The sequence below is a fragment of the Myodes glareolus genome, chromosome 8 (assembly GCF_982192425.1).
Source record: "Myodes glareolus chromosome 8, mMyoGla1.1, whole genome shotgun sequence".
NCBI lineage: Eukaryota > Metazoa > Chordata > Mammalia > Rodentia > Cricetidae > Myodes > Myodes glareolus.
Window position 1 is genome coordinate 2,136,659 of NC_142033.1, and position 13,375 is coordinate 2,150,033.

General features: G+C 43.8%; 1 protein-coding gene across 10 annotated transcripts in view; it reads right to left on the reverse strand.

Annotated features, from left to right (window-relative positions):
- The window catches only part of Brdt (bromodomain testis associated), a 57,316-nt gene that overhangs the window by 23,859 nt on the left and 20,082 nt on the right, over window positions 1-13,375 (reverse strand). For all 10 annotated transcript variants that reach the window (XM_085691527.2, XM_048447100.3, XM_085691526.2 and 7 more), the window contains 8 exons: window positions 11,649-11,812; window positions 10,137-10,487; window positions 4,108-4,236; window positions 3,276-3,464; window positions 1,744-1,916; window positions 1,317-1,597; window positions 1,039-1,164; window positions 793-972 (listed from right to left, as the gene is read on the reverse strand). In XM_085691527.2, the coding sequence (XP_085547653.2) occupies window positions 793-972; window positions 1,039-1,164; window positions 1,317-1,597; window positions 1,744-1,916; window positions 3,276-3,464; window positions 4,108-4,236; window positions 10,137-10,487; window positions 11,649-11,812 (1,593 nt within the window). The remainder of the gene's footprint in view (window positions 1-792; window positions 973-1,038; window positions 1,165-1,316; window positions 1,598-1,743; window positions 1,917-3,275; window positions 3,465-4,107; window positions 4,237-10,136; window positions 10,488-11,648; window positions 11,813-13,375) is intronic.

Genomic DNA, 13,375 nt, shown 5'->3' on the forward strand with positions numbered 1-13,375 from the left:
TACAGAAAGGACGCCCTCGCAAATGGCATCCGCTTCTCTAGCTGCAGTTTCTGTAGGGTTCTTTTCAGTTAAAAAGGAGGAATGAACCTCACAAAAAAATCTCATTTACAATAAAGCAAATTTTAGGGAAGAAAGTGCCTGTATCCTGCATTTGCTGTTCGGTTTAAATACAACAGCATTGCCAAGCCAGCGTCTTGGTAGTGGGCAGTGACCACACGCCAGCTATGGAACTAGTCATGGAAAACAAACGAAACGTGAGCGACCTGGTTCAACACAACTGGCACCTGTACAAGAGAATATAGTAGCCCATCTATTTTCCTATAGATGAAAGATGATACTCTATAGTTAAGAAACAGATAAAGTGAAAAATATGCTCTACAAATTTTGAGATGAGTGGCTTAATTCAAAACGACAGTTCAACTCAGAAAGCGGTGTGCAAACAGGACATACTTTACAACACTAGAGTGCCCCAAAGTGCACTGGGAACACACTAAGGTTTCCCAAATAAAGTTCCCAGAATCTCAAAAGAAGTGCTTAAAGCAACACTCCCTGCTTTAAACCCAGCACATCTCCTAGGTAGCGCCCTGCTGGGAGCTAAGCTTCCTTGACGTGACAGACCTGCAAGTCACCTCCTATATTCCTTTCATACAGAATCTCTTTTAAGGAAAGAGTAACGCGTTTTAATAAAGATCGCGGCACCCAAAGCACAGGTCCTTCTCCCAAACAGGGTCGCTGACTCTACGGGAAGGTCACTCCCCCCACCGGAGGGCAGGGCGCCTAGGGCCAGCTAACCTGGTTCCGTATCGCTGCTGTCGGAGGAGCTTGAGTCGCTGCTGCTGCTCGCGGACCCCGAGCTGCTGCTGTCACTGCTGCTGCTGCTGCCTCCGCTGCTGCTGCTGCTGTCACTCAGGCGGGACCCGCTCGCCAGCCCAAGCTGTGGCGGCGGCGTGGGCGGGGGCTGCGGCTTCTCGGCTGCAAAACAGGGAGCATTAACCCCGAGTCAGCGGTCGTGGGCGGGCACTGGGAACCGCCATCTACCTTTTGCTGGACGTTTTGTTTGCCGTTTCCTACAGTTCAGCTGGTTGTTGACGTCCAGCAACCGCCTCTCCAGCTCCAGTTTTTTCTGGGAATGGAGCTCTTCCTTAGAGCGGACGACCTTCTTAGCTGTGGGAGGGGGCTACCGTGAGAGAGGGCCGAGGCGGGGCCTGGAGGGGTGGGCGGGGCCTGACAGGGCGGGGAGGGGCGGGGCCTGGAGGGCGGGGCCTGGCAGTAAGGGATGGGATGGGACTGGATGGGGCCAGGAGAGCTTGGTTTACCTTGGGGCTTCAGTGACCGCTTCCACAGACAGGCAAGGACATACTTCTCCAATTCTCTAAGTGTTGAAGCCTTCAGAGTCTCAAAGTCAATCTCGATCTCATCTGGGTTGGAGTTTCTCAGGGAAGGCTCCCTTGACTGTATTATATGAACTATGCGCCCAAGTTTTTCCCCAGGAAGTTTGTTTATGTCCAGACTCAACTGCCTTTTCTCATCATAGTTCATGGGCTTCGCGTTGTCTTCATCGTCAGATTTCAAAGGTGGCTTCTTCTTTTTTGGTTGACTGTAATAAAATTATACATTTGTTTCATCCTAATCAATTAATCTAGGTAGGGGGATGGAAACCAGGGTTTTGCATAGGTTAAAAAAGCGCAATCTATTACCAAGCTACCCTTTTGGCAAAAATCAATTCCCGCTGAACGTACTTACTTGCTTTTGGGCCTTTCTTTTTGTTTAATTAGTTTAAACTTTTTCTTTGTATTTTCATCTCTGTTATTAACCTTTTTTCTTTTCGGTGCCCTTCTAGACTTCTCATTCTTTTTTTTTAGCTTACGTAATGGAACTTGGGACAGAACTTGTAGCTGCTGATGCACAGCATTAAGCTGGGAAAGAAAAACAAAAACAAAAACCTTTAGGCGTTCATGGATCATTGAAGACACTAGAAACTCATGCTACTCCAAAGTCATTCCCACCTTTGTGAAATTCATCTTATGTTCTGCGTCCTGCAGGATTTTGCTTCATTTTAGAAGTCCAGCAGTTTGAAGGGTGTGTACAAAACTTCAAACGTTATCTCATGCTCAACCTAAACTCTTACCATCTAAAACTGGTCCAGGAGGACTGAAAACGTAGCTCAACAACACAGCACTTGCCCATGTAAGCTCCTAGATTTGAACCCATCATTATAGATAGATAGACAGACAGACAGATAGCATAGTGATAAAGTTAACACAGCCCAAAAACGGCATCTCAAGATGTTAAACTTTCTTTCAAAAGATATATATATATATATATATATATATATATATATATATATATATATACAATTGTGTGTGGGTGGGTGTGGGGGGGTCACATATATAACAAGTGCTTGTGAAGGTCAAAGGTATTGGATCCCTTTGGAGCTGGAGTTACATGTGGTTGTGAATAGCCAGATACAGATGCTAGAAATTGAACTCAGGCCCTCTGGGAGAACAGCCAGTGCTTGTAACTGCTGAGCCATCTCTCCAGTCCCAGTCTTCAGGCATGAGTTTTGTGGGATATTTTGTTTGTGTTCTGACAAAGTTTGCATGGAGATAGGAGGGCGGAGCTAGCCACTAGTTAACCATAGAGGTCTGAAGGTCTGTACAGAGAGGAGAAAGGAAGTAACAAGGCAGGGTGGAGACAGGATCCCAGCCTTTTGGACTGGAGGAATGGAAGAGGAAGGTTCCTGGTGGCTGCTCCTCTCATCCTCTGATCGTTTAAGTTTTACTCCAATATTTGACTCCTGGTTTTTATTGATAAGATTAATTAGATTTACGCTTCATAGGATCTCAGAAAATGGTTAGTTTTATCATAGAAAGTAGCAAATGGTCTCATTTATAAAAGATCCCACATTATGCTATAATACATGCAATAAGAATCAATCACTCAGACTAGGAATGTAAACAGAATTGTAAAAAATTTCCAGACATCATGGTCCACACCAACAATTCCAACACTTGAGGTGGAGGAGAAGGATCAGAAGTTCATTACAAGCCAGGATAGATGAGACAGTTTCAAAGAGGAGGAAAAAGGCAGTGGCTCTAGAATTGAATAGCATATAGATATTTGAGTAGGAAATATTAGACATGGCAAATATGGCAGAAAGTAACTAAAGCTATAGACAGTGGGTGATTTAAATATAGCAGCTGTAAATCTCCAAGCCAGCGTTCGTCCTGGACTGGCAGCCCCGGGACCACAACCCTTCATCACAGGGACACTACCTGTTCCTGAAGCTTGGCAAGGTGCTGCACTCGCTCATCCTCGGAGTCTCCCGAAGAGCAGTCCTCCGAGGAGGCCGCACTGCTACTCTCTCTACCGAGGGCTTTCGCACTGCTTGTTGTAAGGCGATGTGCGCGCGTGCACTCAACAGGTTCGTCAGGAATCTTGGCAAAATGCATTTCAAACACATCCTATAATGGAAAATTAGCCTGTTCACTTTTTTTTTGGGGGGGGGGTTATTTGAGACAGTTTCACCATGTCCAGCTAGCCTGGAACTTGAAATCCTCCTGCCTACCTCCAGAGTACTGGGATTGTAGACATATGCCACCTGGTTTGGTTTTCTCCATTTCTGATTTAATGCAATTAGAACATTTTAAAAGCACAAACTGACATATCTGGGGCAGGCTTCTTTAAGACACCAGAGGAAATGCAAGATGACACTTCTGTCTGTCTGTCTGTCTCGGCGAACTTCCTCATTTCTCAGCAGTATTGACCTCTCATATTACAAAGGGAACCAGCTCAAGGGCCAGGTAGTTAGGTAAGCTATGTCGTAAATATTCTACCTTCCAATGACTCAAGACTGAAAGCGAGCTAGGTGCTCAATTGACCCCACAAGGAACTGACTGTCGTCTCTCACTAATGAGGCATCAATTTCTTCTGCACAGTTGGCTTCTTCATTTAAAAATGTGCTACTGAAGGTTATAACTCCAGGAATTTTAAGCCTCCACAGTTGAATCAATCCTTTGTAAATTGTTTAGTACTATGTAAGGGCAGAGGTTTCCCTGCTGTGACTCATGCTCAGAGCACAGAGCATTCGCCGTGAGTAAAACTCACCTGAAGCATTCTAGCCATCGCCACGACTTCATGATCTGGAGGGTTGTATTTGTAGCAGTTCATAAACATTAGCCTGACATCTGCAGCAAATTCATATGCATCCTTATATTCTTGGTTGTCCATTTTCCCCTAATAAAGGAAAAATTAGAAGGATTCAAGGCAAGTAAAGTCAATTCACATGAAGCAATTTTGACATACAGAGAAATGCAAAAAAAAAAAAAAGGACAGAAAATACTTCCAACTTCTGGATAAGATGGTAGAGTGTCAAGATAATAAAAAATTAGACTTAATTCCAAAGAGAGGAAAAACTTTTGAAAATCATAAACAGGATGATAGGGCAACTGAAAATTATGGAGAAACTGATGGGCAACACAGCAAAAAGAAGCCAAGACAAACACGGGCCCAGCAATATGGTTCCCTGGTTGTGGAGAGGAAGCAGAAGCTACATCCAGAAGATGAGCCAGACAGCCCCAGGGAGACATACTTGGTGGTTCTACCCACGGGATAAACCCACAGTTCTCAGAAGCCTCAAATCCGATTGTGGCCCTTGCTGAGAGAATGACCTTTCAGGCAGGAGGGGTCTGCTGTGGGAGAGAAGTCCCATGGCTCAGAGGCTGTGCCTAGGTCCCATTGGAGCCTGAATTCAATTCGTCATAGCTCTAATGTGGGAGACAACTCTAGGAAGTGGTTGCTGACAACAGGGGACAACACACTAACTGAGAGTGCAAGTGACAAGAGACTTGACTTGGAGTGACATAGAGACCGCCAGGCCATCCTAGGTCCGGAGAAGACCTTGTCAACTGATATAACTGGAACTGACACCCCTGAACCTAAGGTCAAGGGGTGGATCAACTTGTGGGGCCACCTATCTGCCATGAGGTCCGTGTATCTGGCCCAAGACCTCTGCTGCTCCAGTGGACAAATCTGGTGTCTGTAGCCACATCCCTCCAGCTAGTGACTAATGCCTTCGCAGATCTCAGCACCAGTCACTTTACCTTCTCCCAGTGTGCCTGGAAGAAATTCTTGGGCCAGGACGCTAGCTACCCATGGGCCAAGAGTTTCCAGAGAGTAGGAGAACCTGCTCAGTCCAGACTACAGTGGCAACTGGCAGTGGAGATCCCTGGTTTTCAAAGACAGGAAATACTGAGGTGACCGCAGCTCTGATGGACATTACACACGAGTCCCATTAGAGGTCACAAAGTCAGCTAATCTGTCCTTGCAGACAGTTAGCCACCTCAGTTTCCAACTGTCAGGAAAGAAGTCAACACTTCTTGCTTTGGCTCACCACGGTGTGAATGAGGACACCTGTGGGAGTCACTTTCCTCCTCCACTGTGTGTGTCCCAGGAGTTAAACTCAGCTTCTCAAGACAGGCTGCAAGTTTACCTGCTTAGCCATCCGTCTGTCCGTATGATTTTTCTAATTTTTAAGAAAGGTTTTCATTTTTCAGTTCACTTTCACACAATGCTCTAATTTTATTACCTTTTTAAAAATTACTAATACCCTTCCTTTTTCATTTTCCTTTTCCAGTAGGACTGATATTACCTGATTTATTAAAAAAAACTTTGATGTTCTTAATTTTCTATTCCACTCACATTATGTAACTTATTTTCTTGTTATTGAGGAATTTTTTCCATTTTTTAAGTTTTCCCCTAGTATGTACTTTCTCCTCTTTCCTTTATCCTTGCTTCTACTTCTCCTCTTTCTCGGCCCCTACCATAGCCTCATTCATTAGCTATTTTCACATTTAGTTATTGTTTTTAACTTTAAACATACTGTACATTAGCTTTGCCATTTCCCGATTGTTAATGATATATTAGTGATCTTTAATCAATTTTTACTGCACTTCTAAATCTCATGTTTAAAAGTTGTTTTCTACTGTCCTAGTGCTGTGAGAAATTGAGCCCTAAAGGGCAGACTGTTCACTAGGAAAGAAAAAACAAATTAAACTCGAGATATCAAACAAGCAGATGTATAAATCACAACACACAAAACCATTAGACAGCAAGGAGACATCTCCAAGAAGAGTGTACCTTTCCTTCGATGCTGAGTTCAAAGACACTGAAGGGCATAAAACACTGTGTGAAGATTTCAAAAGTTTACTAGTGAAAATGATCAGTAACCTTAAGGAAGACACAAAAACAGAGGAAAAAAGGAAAGAAGTCAGTCACAGACCTGGAGGGGTAGGAAGGCCAGCGACTCCAGAGAAAGTGAAAAGGAGGAGTCCATATGATCATCTCAAGAGACAGGACGGCCCTGGGCAAAGAAAGATCACCATTCTCTCGCAGTCAAATCCAAGACAACATGAGGGAAATGACCCCCAACACTGAAGATACAACAGACCTACAACCAGCTTCATAGTACACAGGGAACAGAGGAATTCCAAATCTGGAAGGAGACAAGGGAACCCACTCCTTTCACTGCCATTCAATACAGTACTTTAATCTTAGCTAGGGTAGTAGGAGCAGGGAAGAAAACAGGAGAGGCACCAGTAGGGAAGGGAGGACCAGATTGTCCTCTACTTAAAAGACCCTCAAGACTCACGGGGAAACCTCAGTCCTCACAAATACTGTAAGCAATGCAGCAGGATGCAGAAGTGACATAAAAAACCAATAGTTTTTCTAGCACACTAATCATGAACTTAACTGAGAAGAAAACTGTCTGTGTGTGCGCACGCAAGCGTGCAGGGTGAGGATCCCACCATATAACACATTCTGAAAGAAGTACTCCAACAGCTCAATACATGAAAAGCAAGAACGGGTAGTTTGCATTGTGTGGTATCAGAAAGCTCTATGAAGCAAAGGAAACTGTCTGCAGAGTGAAGAAAGACACCCAGTGAGATGAAAGCAAACCCTGGCCGACACACATCAGGCCACTGGACAGACGAGAGTGCTGGAATCTATATTGTCTCCTCATGCACACATATGCATACAAAGCAAACTTCTCATCGTTCAAAACAGACCAGTGAATTTAATGGACAGTTCTTAAGAAAGCCAAATGACCAATAATTATTTGACAGTGTTCAATATCCTTATCCATCTGAGGAAGTAAAAATAAAACTACATGGATTTTTTTTATCTTACCCCAGTCAGACTGGCTAGTATCAAGAAAACAAACAGCACATGCTGGGAGAGATGCAGCAAAGTAGTGAGCCTTGTACAATTGCTGTGGAAATGTAAATTGGTATAGGCTCTTCGTGTCAGCATGGAGGGTCCTCAAAAAACAAGAGAACATGGCCATAACCAGCATGTGAGTAAGTCCACAAAGGACTCCACATCACACCCCAAAGACATGCGCAAAGTCATGGATGTTGCTGTTCTGCGCATGACAGACAAGGAGTGCAACCACCGGAAATGTCCATCCGTGGGTGCCTGGTGAGAATGTGGTGCACACAATGGAATTGTGCTCGACTCTGAAGAGGAATGAAGTTGTACATTTTGTAGGAAAATGGAGAGAACTGGAAATTAAGAGAAATAAGACAGAAAGTCAAATATCATGTTTTCTCTCACACGAAGAATCCAGATTTAAATTCATGTCCATTCATGTATATGTGCACAGTAGGAAAGTAGAAAGCCTCTCTAGAGAGGCTGCAGAAAGGCAACACTGGAAGGTGACAGGAAGAGCAGAGGAAGGGGATGAGCAAACCCAAGTCACGAGGGTACAGGGTGGCAAATACGAACAAAGTGTAATGATGTACATGCATGACAATGTCACAGCCAATGATGCACATATGTGTAAACTCAGCTCTTGGGAGGTGGAATCAGGAGGTCTTTCTCAGTTATGCAGCAAGCTTGAAGTCAGCTTGAGCTACATGAAACCCTGTTCCAACAAAAGAACAAAGGAACCCGTTTCTTTATATGCTAACAAATGGAAGGAGGAAGGGAGGGAGGAAATAAAGGACACTTACCTTTTTCTTTTAAACAAACGCCAACCATTGTGCTTTATTTTCAAATTTTACACTTGGAAAAGAAATCAGCAAAAGAGAATGAAAGAGGCATTCTAGGCAAAATGGATGGGCAAACAGTGCTCCCAGAAGTCATGGCTGGACAGTTTTACAGTAATAAAGCAAGGATGTTAAAAACAGAAGAGTAACAGGGATGTGGGTTCCAGGTTCGGGTCGCTGCACGAAGAGGGCAGGATATAGAGTAGATAATATAGATAGGAAAAAGCTAGGAAGAAAATCCTACACACCATTGAGCAAAATGTGTGCGTTAGTGGGTAATTCACAGGCCAGTGAACTGGTGAATTACTCAAGGTTCATTTTAAACAAACAAACAAAAAAACCCAGCAAGGTCACCAGGCGGTGGTGGCCTTTAATCCCAGCACTCGGGAGGCAGAGGCAGGCAGATCTACTACAAGAGCTCATTCCAGGAGTATAGTGGCTCACGCCTGTAGTCCCAGCATTCACCAGGCTGAGGAGGGTGTATCATGAGCCAGCCTGGGATAAAAGATGCAGATATAACTTTATTTTGTTTTTGTTTGAGACAGGGTTTCTCTATGTAGCCCTGGATGTTCTGGAACTCACTATGTAGACCAAGCTGGCCTTGGACTCAGAGATCTGCTTTCTTTTGCTTCCTGAGAGTTAGGATTGAAGGTGTGTACCACCATGCCTGATTAATTTTCTTTTAAAACTTTCTTTGTGTATATAGATGTCTTCCTTGAATGCATGTCAGTGTGCTGTGTGCACGCCTGGTGTCCACTGAGGCCAGAAGAAGGCACTGGGTCTCCTGAAACTGCAATTGAAGACAGCTGTAAGCCACTGTGTTGTTGCTGGCAACTGAACCCAGGTCCTTTATAAGAGCAGTACGTGCTTTTAACCACTGAGGCATTCTACATCCCCGAGAACATAATTTTCTACCAATCGTATCAGTGACAATTGAGAATGATTTCAGAGATGGATTAAAGTTACCACCTTCTTGTTCCTAGAGCGCTCTCGTGGCCTGGTAACTGGTGTGTGCACAGCTCCTGAAGATGGGGTGGTACTCATGTTTACCAGGCGCTTTTCTTTGAGTCTCTACAGCGGCTGCCTTAAGCCCCAGGTTTCCCTCACCTCCTCCGTACATACAAGCTCATACAAAGATACTGTTCTGAATTGTTTGCTTTTCCACCTGGCCATTCTACAAGTTACCTTCTCCACTCCTACAACTATAAACTCCTATTTACTTCAACATATGGGTATTTTAGATAGCACTCCTCTTTTTTGTTTGTTTTTCAAGAAAGGGTTTCCCAGGAGTCCTAGCTGTCCTACAGAGGCCTGCCTGCCCTGTCTCCTGAGTGCTGCTGCTGCCTGACAAGACCGTCCTCTCTGACCGCTGGGCTGAGCTCGCACATGTGAGGAGGTAAGAAGTGCTGTTTTAGGACATAACTATAAAAAACTTATGGCACAGAGTGTCAGATTGAAAAGGGTTAATCTCCAGTACAAGATGTATAAATCAGAAGCCAGCTAAAGAGAGGAGGACAAATTATGTACAAAACAACGGTAAATTGCTTAACAGCAGATAGATGCTGGAAAGTTCTCCAAGTGCTGAGAGAAAATGGCTGTCATTCTGAATTCTATATTCAGTTAAAGAATCATTCATGATTCTTCCATATATGAACTGAACTTGCTATCTATAAACTCTTAAAGAATGACTACTGAGTTTGAATGTCAACTCACTGAACTAATTTGAGGGGACAGCAGAATACGAGAAATGAGGGCAAACACAAAGTTTAGTAACATGTTGACAAACTTTACTGTATTGATAAAAACGAAGAAACAAAACTGTGCTTTAAAAGAGAACTAGGGCTGAGGAGATATGCAAAACTGAGTACCCTAATTCACTGTCCACAGGCCTGTAAAATAGATGTGGTTACAGAAAAAATGAAAAGACGTATTTAACATCTCAACGATCCACTTCAGGTACTAGAATTCTGGTGATGTAATTTTTCTTCACAATTTTCTGGACATTAGATTAGTTTTCTTTGCCATGACGAAATACTTTTACAATCAAGAAAAGAAAAGACAGCTCTTCCCACTCAGGCAGCATTTTACCTTAATAGTTCCGAGATCCATGGGGTTTTTGACAATGTCGTAGTAGTTGTGGAGCCCCAAAGCATCAACATCCACAGGACTATAGAAGGGCCATGCATACGGTAAGTGCTTCTTGGCCAGCATTTCTTTAAGAATCTCACTGCAGTACTTCAATTGTTCGGTTACTTTGACTGTTTTTAAAACTCTGTGTTGTTGCTGAGAGTCTGGCAAAACACTCTTCAGTATGTTCTCTTTCACCGACATGCTCACTGACTTCGTGTCTCTGGTCATCTGAGGAGACTTGCTGCTTGCTCTAACTATGGAAGTGGTCGGAGTGGTGGTGTCTGCTCTCCTCTTCACACCCTTTGTCATCTGAACAAAGTGCAACAGGAAGTGACCCTTAAGGAGGACCCTTAAGGAGGAACCACTCATTGATAAACAAACAACTGCATCACACACTAATGTCAGTCTATGCATTAAATATTAGTAAAGGTTAATTCCCCCTTTATAGACAGAACAAAAACTCTGATGTTCCCTTCCCATAATCTGAAGAACAATATTGCACAAATCTTAAAGACAAGTGAAAAATAGAAAATCAAAGTCTTAGCTATACCAGTAATGTCCCTGAGAGCATGAAATGAGCTGGGGCACACAATTTTAAAACACAAACTGTGTGTGCCAGGTATGGCGGCACGGCCCATGTGTGTGCCAGGTATGGCGGCACGGCCCATGTGTATGCCAGGTATGGCGGCACTGCTCACAGTGTTGATGGGCTTGAGGCACCAGGAGTGAGGATTCCAGAAAAGATCCACTAATAGTGAGATCTTGTCTCAAAACAAAACAAAAAACTATCTACAATTGCTACATTAAAAGAAAAAAAAAACCACCAGTGTAACTATGGACAACTTGTTTTGCTTGTTTTTGAGAGGGCTTCTCTGTAGCCTAGGCTGTCCTCACACTTCAAATGCATCCACACTCTTCTCCAGTTTGTGACCCCGGCCTTAGTCGTGAGCGCTGCCCTCCAGGACTAAACCACCAAATCTGGATCAGACTGGCAAGATCCTACTTAAGAAATCCTCTAAAATGTGGTTAATATTAGAGGTCTCTGTCCACAACATGCATATAGACAGGTATTCAGCATCCACATCAGACTCAAAATTGCCTGAAACTTCAGCTTCGGGGAATTCTATACTCTTTTCTATCCTCCACGGCAACCCTTATGACTGACACTCACACACACACACACACACACACACACACACACTCCCTCCCTCTCTCTCTCACACACAGATCCTCTCTCTTTCTCTCACACACACTCTCACATACATACATATATAATAAACACACACACACTCCCTCTCTCATACACTCTCACATACATACATACATATATAATACACATACACACACACACTCCCTCTCTCACACACTCTCACATACATACATATATAATACTCTCTCTCTCTCTCTCTCTCTCTCTCTCTCTCTCTCTCACACACACACACACACACACACACACACACACACACTTACTTGGACCACAGTCTGTGAATCAGAGATGGGGGGAGCTTCATGCCCCATATTTAAGGGAGAGAGGGAAGGCTCACAAAACCCAGAGGAAATCTCTTGCCGTTTAAATGCTGCTTTGGAGGGGACTTGATCATTAGCAGAGGGAGCTGGTGTCTTCTGCTGCGTATCTGGTGAAGTGTGAAGCAGAGTCATGATCAGCACACAAGACCATTTCCCCACTTCCCACTCCACTCTAATTCCGTTGGCAAAGTAGGCCCAGTTCACTATTGCTGACAATCTGGTCCTAATTTCCAAAAGACATGGTCTAAGATGCTGGAATCCCGAGAGATCAAAAGTCCTTAAAGCTGAAAGCCCCCAAATAGCAAAATCTCTAAAGTATAATTTTGAAAAAGTTAAGTGGAAGCCAGGCCAGACCTTCCAGTGTGAGGCATAGACCATGGCTTTCTTAATAGGACTACAGTCCCTCCAAAGGTGATAATAAAAACTAACAAACAAGATCATTTCAAATTTAAAAGCTTCTACATATCAAAGGAAATAATTAACAAAGTGAAAAGATAGCTGTTTATCATACAGGAGATTAACATCCAGAGTAGATTTAAAAACTCAATACAATGCCTGGAGCTGGAGAGGTGGCTCAGCAGGCTAAGAGCACTTGGTCTACATTCATGGAAACCACAGCTCAGATCCCAGCACTCATGTAACAAAGTGAATGCCTGTAATTCCAGCCCCAAGGGATCCAAGGCTCCCTTCTAGGCCTATGTGTGCACACAGGGGTCACATACACATACATACATTATAAGCACAGACACATCTTATAACACCTAGACGGGTGGTGGTGGCACATGTCTTTAATCCTAGCACTCGGGAGACAGAGGCATGGGGATCTCTCTGAGATTAAGGCCAGCCTGGTCTATGGAGTGAGTTCCAGGACAGGCTCCAAAGTAACAGAGAAAGCCTGTCTCGAAAAAACAGTAATGAAAATTGTAACACCTAAACTAAATAATCCTACATATGTTTTTCTATTTATATGCTATAAATGGAGAAATGAACTGAAAGACACTTTTCAAGAAAGGAAATATGAGGCTAGTAAATACAGGAAAATATAAACCATGGGCTGGAGAGATGGCTCAAGGGTTAAGAGCACTTACTGCTCTTGCAGAGGACCTGAGATTGCCAGCACCCACAATGGACAGCTTACAACTGTCTGCAATTCTAGCTCTAGAGGATCTGAAGCCTTCTTGCCTCCATGCATGAGTGTACACTGACGCGCAGACATAAGCATATGTAAATAAATAAAATTAGAAGAGTAGAAATCTGTCTCCCCAGCTCTTGGCAAGGCTGAGCAGGAGGGTCAGCAGTTCAAGCGCAGCCACGGCTGTGTAGGAATTACAGGCCAGCCTGGGATATAGAAGACCTTACCAACCCCCCCCCCCACAAAAGCAATCAGAAGAAAAATTGCCTTGTAATTTCACCTTACCCAAGTCAGAATGGCTGAGGAGGAAATGAGCCTTTATGCTTGCTAGTTGGATGTTAATTAGTCTGTCTCTCAAAATTCACTTGAAGCTTCCTTGAAAAACTACAACTAGAACTACCCTTCACGAGTTCTCGCTTTTCGGGCCTGCACTTGCTGCACCCTGCTCACCGGAGCCAGACAGTGGAGAAACCCACTGTGGGACTATCACTTGGGAATGGACAGACTGCAGACCATGAGAACAAGGATTCCATGTTTC